General features: G+C 37.9%; 1 protein-coding gene across 2 annotated transcripts in view; it reads right to left on the reverse strand.

The window, feature by feature from the left end:
- Nucleotides 1–21,524, reverse strand: part of nkain4 (sodium/potassium transporting ATPase interacting 4) — a 40,421-nt gene that overhangs the window by 7,991 nt on the left and 10,906 nt on the right. For both annotated transcript variants that reach the window (XM_033969455.2, XM_033969454.2), the window contains exons 2-4: nt 17,024–17,161; nt 15,418–15,498; nt 8,698–8,901 (exon numbers count right to left, since the gene is read on the reverse strand). In XM_033969455.2, coding sequence (XP_033825346.1) covers nt 8,698–8,901; nt 15,418–15,498; nt 17,024–17,161 — 423 coding nt within the window. The remainder of the gene's footprint in view (nt 1–8,697; nt 8,902–15,417; nt 15,499–17,023; nt 17,162–21,524) is intronic.

Genomic DNA, 21,524 nt, shown 5'->3' on the forward strand with positions numbered 1-21,524 from the left:
TTTATTAACTAGCTATTTTTACATTAACATTTCAGTACGTTTTAAAATAGTGTATGTGCTACAGGCCCTGCTTACTGACAAATGTGGAAAAAAGACTAAACAATTTTCAGTCATTAAAAAAATATGTAGGAGCATCAACACATTCATTTATTATTCAAACATTTCTGATAAGCACTTAGTATCTGAAATCTCTCCATAAGCTTCATAGTACCAAGCAACAAACAAAGACATCAGCTCCTGTATGCAGCCCATAGTGTACAGCTTGTGATCCTGTAAATGACTGCCATCGACTCTCTGGGACAGTCCTTCTCTACAATGAAGCACCCACCCATCATCTGGCAATGGGCCATGTCAATTAAACCAGGCAGCCTCCTCTGTGTTCTGTTCTGCCAGTCTGTCTGCACGCCAGCAGGACAGCTACATGGGCCCATCCACAGAGTATGTGTGTGGTGTGACGGCTATTTCTACAACACTCATTTATCCTTGCAGTATAAGCCCAGTTAGCTGTAATTATAATATGCCCAAATACTATTTAGAAACCTTTCATCTTTGATTTTTTTAAAGGTTCTACATTGCACAGAATTGAATGTTGTTACCTCATCCAAAACATACCTGGAGTTGTGGTTTGTTTCATTCACACATGTTTGAGTAACCTTGATCATTGGGCTGTCTATATCTCCAAAGCTCAAAATGCTCTGCTCCACCTTGAGATGTCATGAAACGGTAATTTTTAGGTTAACAACTGCCTTTTACCTTTTGTTCAGTACAGACTGGCAATTCTATGGCTGTAATGATCCAAATGATTCTAGTGAAGCTGTATGGAGTTTAAAAACACAGTGGAGCACTTCCTCTATTTGCACATGATATCACAAGTGTTTCCTCTTTGAGAGAAGAGCTCAGCCTAAATATGCGGGATTTGTGAGTTAAACATGTGTGAATGAAACAAAACACAACTCCAGGTATGTTTTTAATGAGGAAACAAAATTATAACACAGATCAGAAAATAGCGTAATATCGGTCCTTTAAGTACATAGTTTTGGCTGTTGCAATTAGTCTGTTCATTGTAACATTTTGAGGACTTGCCTTATTCAGAAGACTTTTTTTCAAATTGTTAAATTGTTAATCTCTGTGAAGATGGTCCTAATTTTTCATCTTTCTGAAACTCAAAAAAACAATGTACCAGAATAGTATACTATGTATCACAATATGACAGAACTTTACTATAGCAGAAATACTAGTCTCAAATAAACTACTACTACTATTACTACTACTATTCATATAGATTTGTATTGGATACTCAAAGACATTTTACAGTGCATTATCCTTTCACTCCGCTCCGTGATGGTTAACTCCTTCTGAAGCCACAGCTGCCCTGGCATTGACAAACACCACATTCATACATGGACAAAGTGGGTGAAGTGCCTTGCCCAAGGACACAATGGTAGTATGCAATGGTCTGAGCTGGGATCAAACTATGTAAAGACAAAACTGACCGATCACCCCAAATGTGTGTTAAACGTTTATTGTGTAAAACAAACTTCACATTTATAGCAAAAAGACAATGGATACCTCTGTGTTCAACCTTGATAAGGCATTGCCATTTTCTCAGTCATTTTCCTATCTAATTGCCGGTCTCACCCCATCCATTACACTGGCACCAAAATGGAGCTGAATTAGCATATGTATAAGGGCAGTGTCAGACACAAGATGGTGTTAACAGCAGGGGGCACTCTAGGTTGTGTGTGCATGTGTGTGTCCCAGTGAGTTAATATGCAGCACTGTGGTTCATTTACATAATGGGCCCTGATTGCTGTTGTGGTCTGGGATTTAAAACATGCTACGGCAAACATGTCACAGCAGCAAAATTCAAAATAGAGGGAAAAAAGAAATGACAGGGTATTTTGGGGTTGAATGGCATGTTTCTGAAAGTGTAACAAACAATGACTGGGTTGCTAAGTGTTTACTGGTGTGACCAAATGTTTATGTGGTTATGAAGTAACCTTACAGTAAATGTGACCAAAGCAGCAAGACACACTATTATGTGGACTTTTTCAAGTGTGGAGGAGTAAGAAATAGGGAAGATCTGTTCTCAAGTGCTGAGGGCTCAAACTACCACCATTACCACTACTGCTACTGACTTAGAGATTGCAGGGCACGTAGCAAAATAGACTTAAGAAGTGTAGGGTATGAAAGTAATCTTGTAGCACTGTTGAGGACCAAATGGGCTAAAGCCTAATCTTATACATTGCTGCACCATTTGATTGGTGAAGACATAATCCTTATAATAGTCATTGCTAATCAGTGAAAGTTCTGCTTTTTTGCTCTAGGCTATACGGTCCTGGAAATAAGTCCATGTCCCCAATAACAAGTGACAACTGAACTCAATTAATCTCCCTGCATTTTGAGAACTCTACACAGTACACAGTACGCAGTACACTGTACTTTAGAGTCCTGGCCTCACTGATGTAAAATGAGTGCCTTAATAATTTTGTCCATCTTAAACCTCATCATGATAAGGAAATCATTTGTCTTAGGAAAGGGCAACTGGTAGACTAATGCTTTTATAGGGATGCACCTATCTAGGTTTTTCAGTTCCGATACCAAATCCAAAAACTATAGCTTTAAGTGTCTGCCAATATCCGATTTACAAATACTAGTGACTGAAAACAGCATTTATTTATTTCCAAAAATAAAATAGGGCAAAACTGATCCAAATGAGTTCTAACTATATAACCACTTTGTATAAATGAAAGTTCAAACATTATGAGACTTACTACATCAATTTATATGTCCAACCAGGATCTTGGCTGAACCAATATTTGGAAACCAATATCCAATCCAGCTAATTTTCAGTATTGGCGTTGATATCCGATACCAGTATCGGTGCATAAATACTAACACAGACTAAACCAGAACAGATATTACGATACTAATAAAAAATCTATTTGATGTACTTTGACGTAAGGATGCATTTCAAATTCAACCAATAACCTGAGCTGGACTAAAATAGTCATATCTGTTTTTTGTTGAGTAATGTATATATAAGAAAACTGAGACAAGCCTTCCCAACAGATAGTAAAGATTCAGCTTTTTTCCCCACTGTATGAATGAAGGCTTGAGAAAGAGGCCAGCTGCTAATACAAGGGTTACTTGTATTTGCATAAGTTAATGAGGGTTAGGTTAAACTAAGTGTGGTTTTCCAATACTCGTCTCCTCCAGTTAAATACGATGTAAAGTTATCCCTGAAAAACAACCTTCCACTCAATAACTGATGCTGCCTATGGACCAGACACAGTTATTTACTTTTATAGAGCACAAACAGTGTACAGCAAACAATTATAAATGGCTACATTCAAATTCACCAGTACTTGTAATCTAGTTGGCAGGAGCTGTAAGCAGTATCATGAGCCCTACTTGTTTATACCAGTCTTATCAATCTTATCAATTAGCATCAAAGAGTGCACCAAAAGCATAGCCTCCATTTTGGCCTTATTGACAGATTTTCACTACAAGCCAATCCACAGACTCATTAAGACACTATTGATTTGGGGTCGGAGCGAGGCATGGACTTTGCCCTGAATACTAAGATTGTGTTTACTACAACAAAATGGCGTACAGATGTTTTGCTGGTTAATTACACTGCGCCTTCTGGAGTGAGGACTAAATTAAGTGAGTCTGTGTGCGTTTGGCAGCTGCATGTTTAATGGCAAAAACATGATGAGATAGGGACTGTTGAGACCCCATGCACCTGTTCTTACCCATCAGCCCCTCCTATCTCTCTATGTATATCTATGTGTATGTTCACAAGTGTAGAGCTACAGTGGACCCAGTGGGGTTAGTGAGGATCTGAGCTGCTGATTTGCAGCTTTCTTATCAAATCACAGCACAAGAGTGTCTTAAGACGAGAAGTGGCCAATTATCCTCTGATCTTTCATTTATGAATGTTCTTATCTCTCTAATAGTGGTGAGAAGGAGACTGCAATCAGGAAATACCACTCCATGAAGGGAAACCTACCATACAATACCATACAGCTCCATACAATAGTAATACGGTATTAGTACTTGGTGTGATTTTACTCTCACCCACTCCATTATACACCAGTCCAAACCTGCAACTTCTGAGATCAGACGAGATTGGGCATTGACAAGGTAGTATGGCATGGTTTTGGTAATTTTTAAGGTACACATTGAGCAATTGAATTTGAAGTAAAAGTAGTCACGGTTTATCAGTTTTACCACTGTAAAAGCAGCTCACAACATTCCTTCAGTCTCACATGTGATTTTCTGCCAACTCCCTCAAACTTTTAACAAGAGCAAATATTAAAATGAAATTAATCCATGCAGCCAAATCCATTTCGCTGCAAAACAGATTAGCAATTAAAGCTCCTGGCTGTGAGGGCCTTTGAAGTTAAGAGTGGCAGTGCTGTGCTCGTGACAGACTGAGCCCAGACTGAGCCCAGACTGACACAGAGGCCTGGAGGTGGTGTTCCATGTCAGATTGTTTTGGCTCCTTAAAGTGACATGTCTTTGCTAAAGGTGAACATCAAATTCAATATACTAAAATATGATGTTTATATGTTTGTATATATCTTAGTTATATGCATTTATGTGGTACAGTATTTGGCACATATACAATCACCTTCATTTCTCCAGGCCTGAGGTTGTAGAGAGCTGGCATGTGACACTTGTGAGTAGATTACACTATATGTATTTAGTGAGAGTCTTAATCGTGATAATCATGTGTTTTGTTTTGCATTAATTTATTGTTTATCTTTGTTTAATTCAGTTACTGGTCACAGTTGAGTAGAGCTACACCCTTCTGAAATCCTTCGATCTAAAATAGAATAGACTTTAAATTAAAATGACCCCACTTCATTTGGCCAGCTGAACCCACATCACCTTAACCCCAATATCCCAACGTATTGATGTGTGGCTAATATACATCAGAATGCAATCACCACACAGGCTAATAGAGCTATCAAAGCTCCCTCCCTGACCTCACAGAAAAGGGGTTGTGGGGTCCATAAACCCACCCACACACACAGATGCCTGACCCTGTGGCTACGGCTCACCCTCACAGCTAATCACTAGTTTGTCCAAGCTCTGCTTCTGCGGGAGCCCCTTTAATCAACCACAGCCCCTCCCACTCCCACTGCAGTGCTACACATGTATGCCTTTTGAACCTAAAATATTACAGAATACATAAATAGCATTTCAATACTCCATCTCATTGAAACCAGAGCTTAAACATAATTTAGTTAAAGGTGCGCTGTGTAACTTTTTCTGTTCAGCCACCTTGTCTCTATGGAGATATTATTGTTATTTCCTGCAATGTTCCAAAGTATGGTATTAAACTTATATCTTGTGTTTATTCAATTAAGCCTTTTCTATTGCACAAAAAAACCTTGATTCCAGCAATGTAATAATATCTCCATGGAGACAGAACGATGATCCTTCCACAAGAAGATTTACATAGCATATCTTTAAATAATGGATTATCCTGGTGCAGTTTGTAGATGATTAAAAAACAATATGCATATCTGGAAAACAAATAGGCCATTGAAAAATTGTAATCAGTTTGGGGATGAAATAAGTGTATTGATTGTTAGAGCACCATCAAAACACAAACATTTTCTACTTTGGACATTATACTATAGTATATTTCTTTCTTTTGCATTGAGATGAAAAAATGACCTTCATTGTGTATTCAACCGTTTTTTCGTAAAAGTGAAAGTCAAACAATGTTACAGGAAAGGGAGACAGGAAGACAGCGCTGGAGTTAACAGTGATATTATGACAAGGGACAAAAACAAGAGGAAGTGTGCAATGGCACCAGAGAAAGACAGGAGCATTTTCAACATTATCACCTCCCCTATCCTCTTGATGCACACTTCCAGGGCAAAGAGGCAACATTGGAAAAACACACATTTAAAAGACTTGAAAAGCCCTTGTCAAAACTATTGTCAGAAACCTTTTTACGAGCCTGTGTGCTGATGAGGCTGTTTTCTGTTATTCTGTATCCCGGTTGAGTTGTTGTTCACACTCAGTTGTTTTTGTTAACAGTGAAAGTGGTAGGAATAAGACATTGTAAATTGAAACTTTATGCAAATTTTGAAAAACCTTGCTCACAACACGGGAAAGAACATCTGGGTTGTTTTTTTTTTTGGTTTTTTTTTATAACACTACAATGAGAAAGTAGTAGCAAAAGGTGAAAGTATTGTAGATTTACTGGTAGTTGTCCTTGTAGCATTAGTTGATAATAATGGTAGTTGTAATAACAAGAGATAGTAGTAGTTGTAGTTGTTGTGGTAAGTGCAGAGGAATCAGTAGAGAGAGCCATACTTATACTTATCTCTGCTGTGTAAAATTCTGTTAGTAAAAGTATAGTACGACTGAATAATTTTAGAAACATTCATTGCGATTCGATTAGCAATTTATGTTTTGATAATAGGATTCTGTTCAAAGCTCACATTTTCAAACTTGTCCAGAAGAACTGACAAAAAAGACTGAAATACACAACCTTCAAAAATCACCTGTATTTCAGAACACTGGTGCAGATTGAAACTACAGAGTTGTCACTTATTCTGCAGACTAAAACAGTCTATTTTGCTGTTTGTGGAGCCTTTGTAATTTGCTAATTGTGTCCGTTCAAATCATGATTCGATTTGATAGCACTTTTAGTCATAGTAGTATTTTGAGCAGTGGTACTAATAACAGTAATAAAGTTACAAGGAGACAGTGGTAATAGCCTTGTTGTACCGGAAAAGGGATGTCATTTATAAAGGTGAGGTTGACAGCTCTGGCAAATTAAACCACACTTTTCCTTCAGTGATAAATGACTAAAACAGAACAATCTTATGCTCAATGTTACCTCTCAGTTGCAATATAACCTATTTGGTCCATAGACAATAGCATGTGATCACTGAGCGCTTCTCTTGCATAAACTCCCCCGGTTAGTGATGAATGGCAGCCGACAGATGTCACTGATGCCTCCATTACGGGCAAACCGATCCACATTTTTCATCTTAATGAAACATAGTCCTCTGAGCTCAGACTAAATATTTAATAGCCTCTTGCTGTGACCTTGAAAAACCCTTTTACAAAGACAAAGGGTGTGCCCATTGATTAGAATTCTTTTCATTCTTTGACTATATTTTCAATCAAGGTCTATTCCTATACAAATCTTATACAATAGAGTTTTAGCGCTGTGCAGTTAATCACCAATGACGTGTGTGAATTTTGACATTTTTGTTCTAAAAATGGCAATAGTTGGACATCTGCATTGTTTACGTTTAATAGTTCATGTTGTAAGCCACTATAATTGTTTTTAATAGGACAAATAAAATAAATGTTGAGTGATTGCTTGATTGATAAAAGTGATTTTTCCATATCACCAAGCCCTGTTTACATGAAAGCTACATAACTAAAAGCCATAACACCTTTTTGATGAAATGCCCAAGCGCTTTTGAATAGAACAGGAATTATATGCAAAATGAAACCCTTTATTGCTGAGTCAGGAGCCAAATAATTTGTTAGTGGAGGTGCATTAGCAGAGTGAGAAATGATGGGGTTGTAAAATTACATGAACCGTTTTACTGCCATTCTCTGTGGGGTGATGGGAACGAAACAGTCCAGTGAGTCTCTATAAGTCACACGGCTTGTTTACCAATCTGCCATCTTTTAAAGGCGCACTCAGCTGTTTTACTTTGACCAAATAAGAATAGCCTACACTCGCTGAAAATTATTAAACAGAGCGCTTAGGTTGCTGGTGCAATTCATGCTATCCCTTCTTCATCAGTCTGCCTCACTTTGAGTATCTAGTGACTGCTTAATCCATTTTTAAAGTGACCAAAAATGTGAAATATAAGAAACAAAACGGAGACAATATACTGTATCACTCCTTCGCGGAACAGGGTGTAAGGTGCCTCTATTCCATATGCTGTTGAATTACTTATATTGTATTATACTGTATTTGTGAGTGATTTAGGAGTAAATATAGAAAAAAAAAATCTGTCAGCCAATTGAGTGTTTTAAACTCCATGATCTGAACAAGCCTGGCCCTTGTTCAACAGGAGGTCAGCCAGAGGAGCAGCTGTGTGTGTGAGCGCTCATGTCGGCAGGATGTCTACTTTGGCTTTTCAAACGGAGGAAGACAATAAGGGCCTTCCAGTGTCAGAGGAACCTGTTAGCAGTTGGCAAGTCTGAGCCACTCTCCCAGACAAAACACCCGATCAATGTTTCATTCAGCAAGCAGCAGAGGCAGGCACGCAGGGATACACGTATCATAAAACACCACTGTGCCAGTATATTGGAAAAAGTGCTTAAAGGCAAAATAAAATCAACAGCTTTCTACCAATCCCTCATAATGCCATGTTCAGTGGAGCTTGTACAAGTTAAGATTGAGTCAGTGGCTTGTTCACGCTTGTATTTCAAATAAATGGGAATGAATGAGGTTAATGTGATGTGATTAAATTTTGTTACTCGGAGCAAGTCATCAAAATCAAATTAGTATTATAAAATTATGTTAACTGTACCATGTCACTTATCAACTGTACTTCCTGAAAGATGTCAAGATAAAGATGAGATGTACTAACTATGCTTATTGTTTAAATATTTAGTTTTTTAAGACAAAATTTCATCGGGATGATATGGCATTTTGGACATTTTGGACATAATCTATTATTTAAAAGTACTTACCGCTACAAGTATCTGCATACTGCTGTGTAGTACTTCGATATACTGGTAGTCCACAAAGCAGCCCATGACACTGATGTAGGATTGGGCCTCGGGTGTGGTGCGGCCCCCTGGAGTCAGCTGCAGCTCTCTCCGCACGCAGCCTGGACCATGTTCACTCCACCACGAATGATGCGCAGAAATATTGAATGTCAGCAAGTCACTGTCCTGAGAATATATAAATAAATACAATTAATGACCTGTTATATACAGTATATCTGATAGTATTAAGTGAAAACTATGATGCTAAGTTTGATATAATCAGGTGATGCAAGGTGTCAGTACTAGGTCTGTCACAATAATTACTACGTTAAGTTTTCTTTCAATACATGATAGAGGGAACAATCATTTTTAAGGATCAATATTTATCGTGGGAGCTTTTTCTTTGTACTAGTGGAGAACATTTTGTTATTTTTCTGTTCCACAATAAGATCTGAGCTGTAGAGGGTTGCATAAATAACTAATTATAGATACAAACTTACTACTAAGAGTTTCATTCTACCATGTTTTTATTGCTGCTCATGTTTTTAACCATATGGAAAGTTAGAATAGTTTTTAGGGATAATTCTACTTTAGGGTTTTTGTGTCAAGTCTATATTTAATCCAGCAATATATCGTACTTCAACTTTTGTTATTACAACAGGCCTTGTCAGTACAAACGTAAAAGCATTGTTAATGTGTTATAGACAGTAAGAGACAACAGTGCTTCTACACAATAAGCAAAATGTACATAGATTACAAACATACATTAAGAATAAATCCCAGTAGTTATTTTCCAGCACACAGAGCATTGCACAAATATACAACAATATCATCCTCCTTCACACATCGTCCACATCACGGGCCGCTAAGTCTAGTTTATCCAGATACTGATTTGCCAGCAGTCATATGAGACCAAACATACAAATGAATAGATACTCACACTAATCAATTTCCCAATACAGCAATCCTACCCAGCCTTTGCATCTTCCCCCCAGTGACAAGACATGCATTATTAACACAGCCAGTGATGTCAGGAAATCTTTTGATCCTATCCACCAAAACACATCTTTATAAAGTTGGAATCATTTAAACAAATTAAAATATTTCTATGTATTTTCGTGATATAAATATTGTGTGAATTGGTTTTGCTTGTTTAACTGCAACTTGGTACAATCACTGCTTTGTATAAAATGTGATTACTGATGAGTGTGCATATAAGCCAATAAAGAAGCATGAGAAGTACTTCATTCTAACAATATGGGCACTGCATATACAATGTCCAGCAAATCCATAGTGGAGAAGTGCGTCTATGTATTTATCATATCAAAACTTTTTCCAAAACAAGGGCACGTGAAGGTCAGGGAGAGCGTTGAAGACTAATGATGTGACAGATGCCATTGATTGAAGCTGGGAGCTAGGGAAGCCATTTCTGTGTAGGCTGTGGGCATAGTCCTGACAACCACACATCAATAGTCAGCAGGATTTTGGCATGTTACTGTTGGGAGCATTATTGTTATTCACACAGGCAGCCAAACCGAAGCATCGATCAATTTTGGGGGTATCATATTCATGGATGGCTGACAGTATGTCTCAAATACCCTCTCAAAACAGAAGTCTTTATTAACTTTTGAATACCTTGAAGACCTATAACAGAGGGCTGCAACCTTTATGGCCCATTTCAAACCAAATGAAAGTCAGAAAGAGCCGTACGTCAACTGTTTGCAGCTATTAACACATTATAAAGAATATGTAACATTTATATTTATGAACTTATCTGAAGTGTTTTTAAGAGGTCTAGGGGGGGTTTGAGCAAATTACATGTCATTTCTTGCATTCTGGTGGATTTTATGTGTAATATTTACTCAAAATCATCAATATCAATATGCTTTCTGATTTTATGCATGGGATTTGCTCAGACAAATAAAAAAAATACATAAATAATATTCAGTAAAATGAAAACTCTTTGATATGCTACAAACACTGTCAAATACAAGCGTAATAAATAAAGTAGATCCAATTATTTTTTTCTCAAGTGCAAAGAGCCGCACTGGAGACTTTAATGAGCGGGACATGGCTCTTTAGAGAGTGGTTGCAGACCCCTGTCCTATAAGAAAGGTAATAGTCAAATGGTTATAATTCAGCAGCTGTAGAAGTTGCATCTGATATTTCTAGGTCATACACATATTTTTCCCCAAACTATAATAATATATATCTAACAAAAACAAGATTTGGATTCAGCGTGCGGTACAGCCTCTAACTGTGTGGTCTACAGGAAAAACCCTGGGACGCATGTGGACAGTTAAAAATCAAAGCTGTGTTTGCTGTTGCCTTCTGCCCGTCCTTATTGCACCATGGGGGAGGGGTAAAGATCAATAGGAGGTGACAGAGCATGTGGCCTATTACTCCAACAACCTGCAACCTCCATTCCTAATACGCGTGGTCTCAAAATCATGTCAAAGTTTGTGAAATCAAAACAGACGGGACAAGCAGGACGTTGGCTAAAGATAAAAAGTGCCTAGTGGGAGAGCAGTGTTGGGTGGTGAATGTGTGTGTGGTGGGTGTGGAGGGGTGGGTGCTCTCCTCCTGGCCTCCATATGCAGTGAGGGAGCCCGGGCCGCCTCCATCTGTCCGGTTAATGCCCAAACCACAGCCCCGAGCAGCTGGCCCCTACAAGCCTCATTATTCAGCCCGAAACACACACATTAACAAATAGAGAGAGAGAGAAAGAGAGAAGACAGAGAATGAGAAAGAGAGAGGAGAAAGAGAACGAAAGAGAGAGAAAGAGAAGCAGCACACACTTGATGGAGTCGATCACACAATGACGAAGTCAGCAGAGCTCGCAAGGTGTTTCTGAAATGCATTTGAACGCATGAGCTGCCCTGAGACGAATGCTGCCAACCAGGATTCATTATTCTCAGTGGTCAGGAAAGCAATGGGGCAGTGTGTTATCAACGGGGTGATGGATGAGAAGCTGGTCTAAATTTCCCGTTAAATGTTTCATATTGTGTGACAGATTAGTTATCATTTATCACTGTTGAAATTCAGCATTTATAAAATTTTGCTAAAGATATGTATCAAGTTTAAAGCAAACTGCAAAGTATCAAAAAACTGCACAACTAGATAAAAAGTACATTTTGAAAACACCTTTATGTTAAATAAAATGGCTGACATTTTAACTTCATAATTACTTTGCCTTTCATTTATCAGTCTTCTTGCAGTATACTTCATAAGTGCTTAATACAGTTCAGAGCAAAGGTACATTTTAGCTAAAGGCAGATAATACCTTGGATCTGATGAGAAGTGGTTGCGGTGAAGAAGCAGAATACAGTGATTTATGGAGTCTGTGAATCATGAATTATGTTTAAGAGTCATATGAGAAGTAAATTATACACTAAAGGTAACTGTGTTTATTTTCACTTATTTCACAGGAGGAGCTTTCTGATTGGGTTGTGCATTAAAAAACAGCTGGTGGCAATAACATAAAGTTACTGCAAAAATGAAAAAAATAATAATAATAATAAAATGTACCAAAATATGTGTCCTTACTCTGAGTGGGCTTGAACCTCCACAAACCTGACTCTTGATCTAGAACAGTGGTTCTTAACCTGGGTTCGATCGAACCCTAGGGGTTCGGTGAGTCAGTCCCAGGGGTTCGGCGGAGGTCAAGACACACCACCACTCGTGACCACACACAAAAACAACGAGGTTTATAAATTAATAAGTGAAAAAATGAAAGCAGTAGGATTCCCCCGCACTGTAGCGCAGTGTCGGACAAAAGTAAAAAAAACTTCGTCAACAATACATAAAAATACATCACAAGAAGTTGTGTTGTATTGACCAATAGACGAGCGGCGTTTCTTCTTCATGGTTTTTTGTCTCGTTTCCTTCCATGGTTTTTGGTACAGCGCCACCACATGTGAAGGATTAGACAAGCTTCTCAAAAGGTTTGGTTCGTTTGACAAAAAGCAGTGTGAAAGCAAACCGCTCCAGTTGAAAATGTTAACAATGTTTCAATTTTGGTCCCGAATGAAACCGAGTCTACTGGACTATTAGCCGCTCGACTATTGGTCAATACAACGCAACTTCTTTTCCGCAGGGAAATGTAAACAAAATTACTTTTGTCCGACACTGCGCTACAGTGCGGGGGAATCCTACTGCTTTCATTTTTTCACTTATTAATTTATAAACCTCGTTGTTTTTGTGCGTGGTCACGAGTAACTGACATATATTTTCGTCAGACCATATTTCTATGAGGGCTTTTACCTCCTCTTCACTCCACGTCTGACCACGAGCCATTTCTCCGCTCCGCTAGCTTTGCACCCGTGTGTGTTTTGGTTTTATTTACCCAGAATGCTCTGCATGCAATCCGCTTCCTGTCTTTGGAGCGGCCTGTGGTCCGCTTGGCGTTCACATATGCATTCGAACCGTACCAGAGTTCACTTCAACCGGACCAAGACCTAGGTTTTTTGGCGGACCAGAGTTCGATTGCGCATTCACACCTGACCAAACGAACCGGACTTTGTGGCGAAAAGAACTAGAGTTCGATTAAAGCGTGCTAACCAGTGCTAGTGTGAATACGACCTAAGTGCTATTTAACCCCTTAATGTTCCGACAGCCCGCCCTCGGGCAAAGATCCGCGCGTAAAATTACGCGCGCGTAATTGCGTTTTACGCACTGTTTTGCAGCAGTTTTGCGTTTTAATTATGACGAAACGGACAAAACAAAGGAAGTACGCGACCGAGGACACTGGATGTTTGTACAAGTTAAACTAGAGGCATCTCGGACCCGGAGCGGTTCGTGGAACCGAGTGAAGATCTCATGGTGGACTCAGGAGTAGAGGGACCTTATGATTTGATGGACTGGATGCTGTTCCTGATCGGTAAGCGTGGTTTATTCTGCTATTGACTTAATTGTGGGTCAAATGTGTATTATGTGTAATCATTAGCATTAGCTAATGCCAATCTGCAGTAATAGAGCAGCTGGGTGTGCAGATACAGATTCCTCTCTGTGTATTGGTCATTGAATACTGTCACTTTGAACGGCATAACAACATACGACATAAAAACGAAGAAAAGGAACAGACTTTGCTGTGAAAATGACATGAGAGTGGCACTTGCCAAGATGAAGCCATGCATTTCTGACCTGGTCTCTCAAAGGCAACAGCAGAAGTCACACTGATTTGCAGTAAATATTCATTATTGTAGCCTAATGGAAATTTGATGATGGGTGTGTGTTCAAATGTTAAAAATAATAAAAAGCATAAATACAGTAAGTTCATTATTGGAATACATAATACAATACAAAATTAAAATAATTTCAGTGTGGTAGTATTAAAAAAGGTCATGTCTTTGTTAAAAGGTATGTATGTAATTTGTTGTGAGTTTATGCATTATATTGGTTTTATTCTTTGAACACAGTGATGTTAATGCACAGTTTATTTTGTGCACCAGTAAAACATACATATGTCTTGAATTTGAAAAAAAATATATTTTATTTTTCAATAAAGAAGGGTTCGGTGAATGTGGATATGGACCCGGTGGGGTTCAGTACCTCCAACAAGGTTAAGAACCACTGCTCTAGAATAAGGCCTCCTCCTGCTTGTTTCCATGGAAATGTTGTTTTTTGGCAGGTATAATCTTCTATAGTACGGTATAAACTTTAAATCTATCTCTATGGAGAATGTTTGTATGGTTTTAACTTTCTATTTCCATGGACTCATGCAGGTGACAAGCCACCTCGAGAAAGTTACATACTGTACCTTTAAGTAAGGGGAACATATATTAAAATTTAATACACTTTGCATATCTTTATGGTGGATGAAAGTTTTGTATTTTTTAAATGGTACCAGCAAAAATAAAGGCCTTGCAGATCACAACAGTCTAATGTCATTGTTTAAATTGTATGCCAGCAAAATCTAATATGACCTTTGATTATTTTATACATTCAACAAAAACGGAACAATTAATGGAACTGTCTCAGTGAGAATGAATGCAAAGGGCGGCCAGATAACAATACCAAATTTGAATGTGAAAGAAACCCAATGTTCTTCTTTTCAAGTCTCATTTATGTTCTTCAGTATTAAACTGTCAATTTGACAGTGGAGGAAATATCAGGTGTGACACCATAAAACACCATAGCTATAAGAGAGTAAGTTAACATCTAATTATTTCCAATAGTCAAAGTAACAAAAAGGCAAAATATGATCTAAACTTCACTTTGACTTCTTCATCAACCTACAGCCTTGTACATATACAGCACACGTTCATGTCATTGACTTTCTTACCAGACTGCAGCCTGTACTTAGTTCACATAAAAGATTACTTTTGGTGCTATTGATATTCTAGAAGGTCACACTCCCAGCTGGGGGCAAGAGCCAGTTTTTCCTATTGATACATTGTACTTTACCATGAAACATCTAAAAGGTAAATTCACAAATGTTCAAGGTGATCATTGTATTCATGACTAGGCCCTAGAACTTGCTATACTACAACAAAAATCAGCATTTTAAAACATGAATTTCAGCAGCTCCTTTACCCATTATTATTATTATTATTATTATTATTATTATTATATTTTAAATATTATTGGTCTATAAAATATTGCGATGTCATCTGAAACCCACCAAAAGAAGAGGCACAGGGGTGCAACATGACAAAAGAGATGGATGGATTTAGACTACTGAACAGTGTTTGACAGTCTCACCTTGGACAGTCCTCCTACATCCAGGTAAAAGCAGATGATGAACACATTCCAGGCCACCCAAAGAGCACCCCATACTGTGTACTGAAAGAGACAGAGACATGTTAGCTGTGTGGACAATGCCAAATAACAGATATCGTCTACTTTGAATGTATGCTTTACAGACATAGCATGAAATTATCGCTCACTTAAAGCAGGAATGCCAGTGATAGACAGTTGAGTGTGTTTTCCTTTGTAAAGTGGACAGTTGTTTTGACAGAAATACTAAGTCCCATTCCCTCAAGCAGCCACAAGTGTAAAAGTTTATGACCTCTCTGGAGTGAAGTTTGCACAGTAAGCGTGCTGACAGATACACGGGGGAACAGAGGGGGGAGAGAGGAACAGTCATCAGTGTTTTGATTGTGAAATGCTCTGAGTCATCACGTTTAAGTGTATGTTCAAATGTCAGCTGTGTCCTGGGCAAAGATAAACGGCTCCTCCATAGCAGACAAGCGTTTTGGATCAGGACTTTTCCTCACATAAAGAAACAATAGTATTATTCACACGTCTAACCCCTGTCTCATCCGCTTTGGCTGCACATCTGCATGGGTCCTCTTATTCACTCACCACCATCTTACTCTGTATTTTTCTGTCATTATCATCATCACCTGTGCCTCTGCTATGGTACTGGGGAAAAGTATGTTGCAACTGTGAATGTTTAGTTACAGTTTGACATGAAGTCTAAAGGGAAACAAGCCATAACAGATTACTATCAGTGCATTTACATGGGCAGTAAAAATCAGATAACCAACTGCCATATTAATTTGCCCTTTTTTCCATAATTACCTTTGTTAAAACCTGCACATGTGTGAAGAATCAGAAAGAAATCTGATTACTCACATCAGATGTAACTGTTTACATTACATTTCAATAATCTGATAACTCAAAAATCAGATAATAACCAGATTTTAGATTTACATGTAAACAAAGCTACTATACCACTACTTCTATGTTATTATTACTGCTGTCACTGAAATGGCAACTATATCAGCTACATCTACTATGTGTGAGTAAAATTAATATCTGTGTTTGTAAAATGTGTTTTTGTGTGTGTGAACAGCATGCAAAGTTACTTTAAATGTGCAAGTGAAATAGAAAGCTCACTTCATACTGTGTCTAGCATAGCAGACAATGACCTTCTCAGTACAAAATCAAGCCTGCTGATGAGTTCCTGAGCCCTCTAACAGCCCTTCTCCCTTTAATGAGGCCTAATTAGCCCAGGATTCAAGTGATTTAAAGGTGTCATACAGAGTGGTTAGAATGTGAGACAAGATGCATAGTAACATGCTTTCTTTAAAGAGGATTACCAGACTTCACATCATTATCCTGTTAAGTTATACCCTAAAACGTTCATTTTATACACCATTCATATCGTTCCAATAAGCCTCCTGCCAGGCGTCTCTAACCTCAACCTCTTTCTATCACTTCATTCTTCAGTTTTCTAACCTCTCTGACACTATCTCCAAAGAACCAGACCTCTGTTTTCCACTCCACTGAATATAACTCACAAAATTATCTTATTAGCTGCTACATTCTGATATTAAAACTGCTTGATGTTGAATCTACTCACCACCACAATGTAGCGTGGCCTGTACTGGATGGTGCCAAAGAGGCCGAGGATAACTATAATGATGTGGAAAAAGTTGGCGAGGATGGGAGCCCACTGGTATCCGAGGAAGTCAAACACCTGCCTCTCTAAAGCCAACACCTGTAAAAGAAAAGCAAAACATAAGATTTATGTGCAGTGCATGTAGTTCCTAAACCTGCTGTGATTTCAGGATTCTCTTGAGATACAGGCACTGAGCAACCTCAGTTGGTCAAATAATGGGCGTAGCACCTTGGGAATGCCAGATCTCGATTCTTTGAGCCAGACACCACCTATGTATGAATATGGTGTGTGAGGGACTCATTAGTGGTGTTTGGAAAGGTCAAAAGTGCAGATTTTTAGCCATGCCTCCATCAGTCTGTCTCAGGGCAGCTGTGGCTACAATACTAGCTGACCACAGTGGAGTAAATAATTAATGCATGAAATTGTATAGTGACTCAGTATGTGTAACTCTAGTGGGTGTTTGATCCACTATATTAGGAGTACGCAGGGTGTAGTAGCCAAGAACAAGCAGTGAAAGCAGAAAGGATTTTGTATTTTGTCTGCTGAACCGACCGAACAACATGAATTGCTCAAGTGTTGAGAGAAAGGCCAGAGGTGGAAGTTTTACATAATAAACAATGGCAATTACATCAATTGTACCTACTCTGCGCTGAAGACAAGCTGTTTCCACTGTTTCTGCCAATAGCCTTTAGAGCACGGGAGAACTTTATGAGCAGTGAGGGCATACTTTATACTACCAACACGGCAAGCTTAGGGTTTAATTGAAATCACAAAACAATGTGCACGATGGCCAAATTCCCATTTGCCAACACAGACTCAGCTCAAGTTTGTTCTTACGTGAGAAGTAAGCAGTACAACAGTATAATCAGCGAATAAATTGCCCAAATCACTGCACAATGAATAGCAACAGATTATATAGATTTTGTTATGAATTATTTCTATACACATTTCAATATAGGTAAAATCCACTTTTCACTTATGGATTAGATTTTCTTGTTTATAACGGTGTTTTTCAGGTTGGACTTGCAAACATGAATTAAATCAAGAATCACAAAAGCCCTGAAGCTTTTTAAATAAACCCATCACATTTCCAGCCATGATATTATGCACATGTAAAAAAAATGAACACTGCTTTTGCCTATTTACATCACCTCAATTATTATTCCATTTGGCGTACCGGCAGTAACAACATTTAATTAGACTCTCTCTTAAAATCCTTGTAAATGTCCATCTGGGCATATTGTCAAGCCATGTTTTGATGTCGGCATGTCATTTCCAGCCAAGCGCTACAAGATGGATGAGGAGAATTCTTGTCATAGCCGCAATGATAGGAACGCACCACCAGGCCCACACACACACACACACACACACAAGCTCAACTGCTATTTTTAATGGATTGGATGGAAAAGTACAAAGAACTGCAACAAGACAGGCCAGAGGGTAGGTGATGAAAAAGTGAGTGATAATTAAAATAATATGCTGCAATAACTTTATAGACAAGATAAAAGAAAGTAAAGGGAAGGAAGAATCCAATCTGAATAGAAATAGCATTGTTCAGCCTCTGGCCTTGTTGTCAAGTCATTACAATTTTGCCCATATGCACATTTACTCGTATATTTACTTGAGTAACTTTTAAATACATGTGTACTTCTGGGAGTAGATTTCAGATGTCATACTTTTACTCCTAATTGAGAAATACAGCTTATAGTATAATAGTAATTTTACAGTTTTCGTTACTCTTCCCATTGAACATTTATGTTTTTTACACTGCTCCTTTCGCATTTTGCAAACGTTTTAGAAAAGTTAGCTGCAAATCAAGTTACAATTGATTTAAATAAATGCTCCAGTTCATCAGTATCCTTATCAGTCGGGTTTCAGTAAAGGGCATAGTACTGTCACTGCAACCACAAAAGTTTTAAATGACATTTTCACAACCCGTGATAACAAACAAGACTGCGCAGCACTGTTTATTGATTTAATAAAAGCTTTTGATTCAGTAGATCATAAAATCCTCTTGAAGCATCTGAAACCTTTAGATACGCTCTTTCACTCAGCCCTTCGTTTCATAACAGGTGATGAATTTAAATCCATCACTGTACTCTTTATGAAAAAACAGGTTAGCGATCACTATTTGTTAGAAGAGAACAACACTATAAAATGTATTTACTTGATAGACTGCCCGAACATCTAACTTGCTTATTGAACTTTGATACGGGAACTTTTAATACAAGATCTCATGCCTGTCTAAAAACTGGCCACACTAGAACTGAAATGGAATACTTTTCAACTGGATACCTTGATGTCACTAATGCACTTTAATAATCTGGGGATAAACATTTATAATCACAGCTGCACCTGTTTTTAATGTTTAAATGGACCTATGTAGTTATTTGTTTGTATTGTACTGTGTTTTAACAGGGCACTTATGAAAAAAGAGAGAGTCTGGTCGTCTCATTAGGCTCCTCCCTGTATAAATAAAGATAAATGAAATTAAAATGAAATATCATCAATTTCTTTTCTCATTTTGGTGACTATCGTTAGTTTTCAATTACTTTAAATTCTAACTCAGATGTTGTGTCCAGACAGTTACTCCTACAATTATTACTTATTAGTATTACTTATAAGTATTTTTCCCATATACTTGTTTACTTTTGACCTTTGTTATTATACTTGATGAACATTATCTTGGACTAACGGTACGGTAAATTTAAGATGTAAGCATAATTATGATTAGAATGTACCAGTAATTGTTTCTGTTAAGTCTCAGCAATCAATATATAACTTTGAAACTGAGGCTGCCTTGTCCCCATTAACAGCGTGTGTCTTGGTGCCCTGGAAAAGACGAGGCTGGAGGAAATAAGAAAAGTCAAGTCGTACATCTTCCTGACGGCTCTGGGTCATGCTTTGAGAGCTCAATAAAACTCACACAGAGTAAAGTCACAATAGATGAGGAGCTGCCAGACTCAGCTTAAGGACAGTGAGCTGGTTCTACAAGGTAATAGCTTACATAGAGACATATAATGCATGTAGCTGCTATGTGAAATGTGGTCCCTTAAGTTATCGATATGAATATACTGTAAAACATAATACACGTCACTAATATATCTGTATCTAGGCCTGTTACGAGACATTTTGAAGTGCGATATATTGCTGAAGTCAATATAGACGATAAACGATAGTATTGAAACCAAACCCTAAAGCAGAATAATTCACAAAAAAACTATTCTAAATGTACAGTATTGTTAAATATTCTTGAGCTGTATAAACAAATAGCAGAATGCAGCACTTGAGTAATTAGTTTGTGTAATTTGTCATGGTGGGGTGACAGTGGCTCAGTTGGTAAAGCATTCACTGCATCCACTTAAGTTGGAGGTGCGATTCCAGGTTCCTGTCATTGTGTTTTTGGGCAAGACACTTAACCCACCTCACCCCAAGTGTCTCCGTATACTGGTGTATGAATGTGTGTGCGAACGGGTGAGTGATTCCTTCATGTAAAGTGCTTTAAGTGCCTCGAAAGGTGGAAAAGCGCTATATAAAAATGTGGAAATTCACCATTCACCATTTTAGTTCATAATTCAACCTCCTACAGCTCAAATCTTATCATATTGCACAAAAAAAATCCCACTACTACAAAAAAAAAGGAAAGTACCCATGATAAATACTGACCCCCCAAAAAATTATTGATCCATTTATAACATATTGAACCATCTGTATCCATTGAACCTCTCATTTGAATTTCATGCATCCTTGTGAGATATAAAGCAAACCAATCTACTAAAAACACATATTGTACCATACCATATTTACTTATAAATACAGAATACTTCAAAGCATAGATTTGACTGACCCATTAGGCATAGCAAAAGAGCAAAAGTATTCACTACATTATGCACTGCCATCTCTCTCTACTGAAAACACACGCACACGTCCTCTTTGTTGTTTGTTTTTCCTGTCAGGATAAATGCAAATGTCTTAAGAATGTTGTTTACTGTCTACATTTGATTTGGCAGTAAATGCTTTTAAGAATACATCGTCTTATCTATTTTTGTCAACATCAAGCCCCTGATTGTAATTAACCTGTAAAGAATGTCTCTTTTTCTCAGTCCTGCCACTGTCCAGAGTCTTCCAACGAAGAAGCAGAAAATAAATAACTAAATTGGTTCTTTGCCCATTGCATTTTAAGATAAATATTTATTCATTAGACACAACTATGTTAAGATTATTCCGTTATTGGGAATCTTGTTGCAGTCGTGAGAAGCAAAAATAAGCTATTTAATTAAAACAGTGGTGGAATGTAACGTGATAGTAGTCAATTTTACAGTGGATACTTTTTACTACAGTACATTTGAGAGAAGGTATCTGTACTGTCTACTCTACTACATTTCGAACAGGACTGTAAAACTTGCTGCTGAGAGGTTTATTTTTAACACATTCATAATTTGAACAAACAAAAAATACAAAT

This window comes from Periophthalmus magnuspinnatus, chromosome 7 (genome assembly GCF_009829125.3).
Source record: "Periophthalmus magnuspinnatus isolate fPerMag1 chromosome 7, fPerMag1.2.pri, whole genome shotgun sequence".
Taxonomy (NCBI): Eukaryota; Metazoa; Chordata; class Actinopteri; order Gobiiformes; family Gobiidae; genus Periophthalmus; species Periophthalmus magnuspinnatus.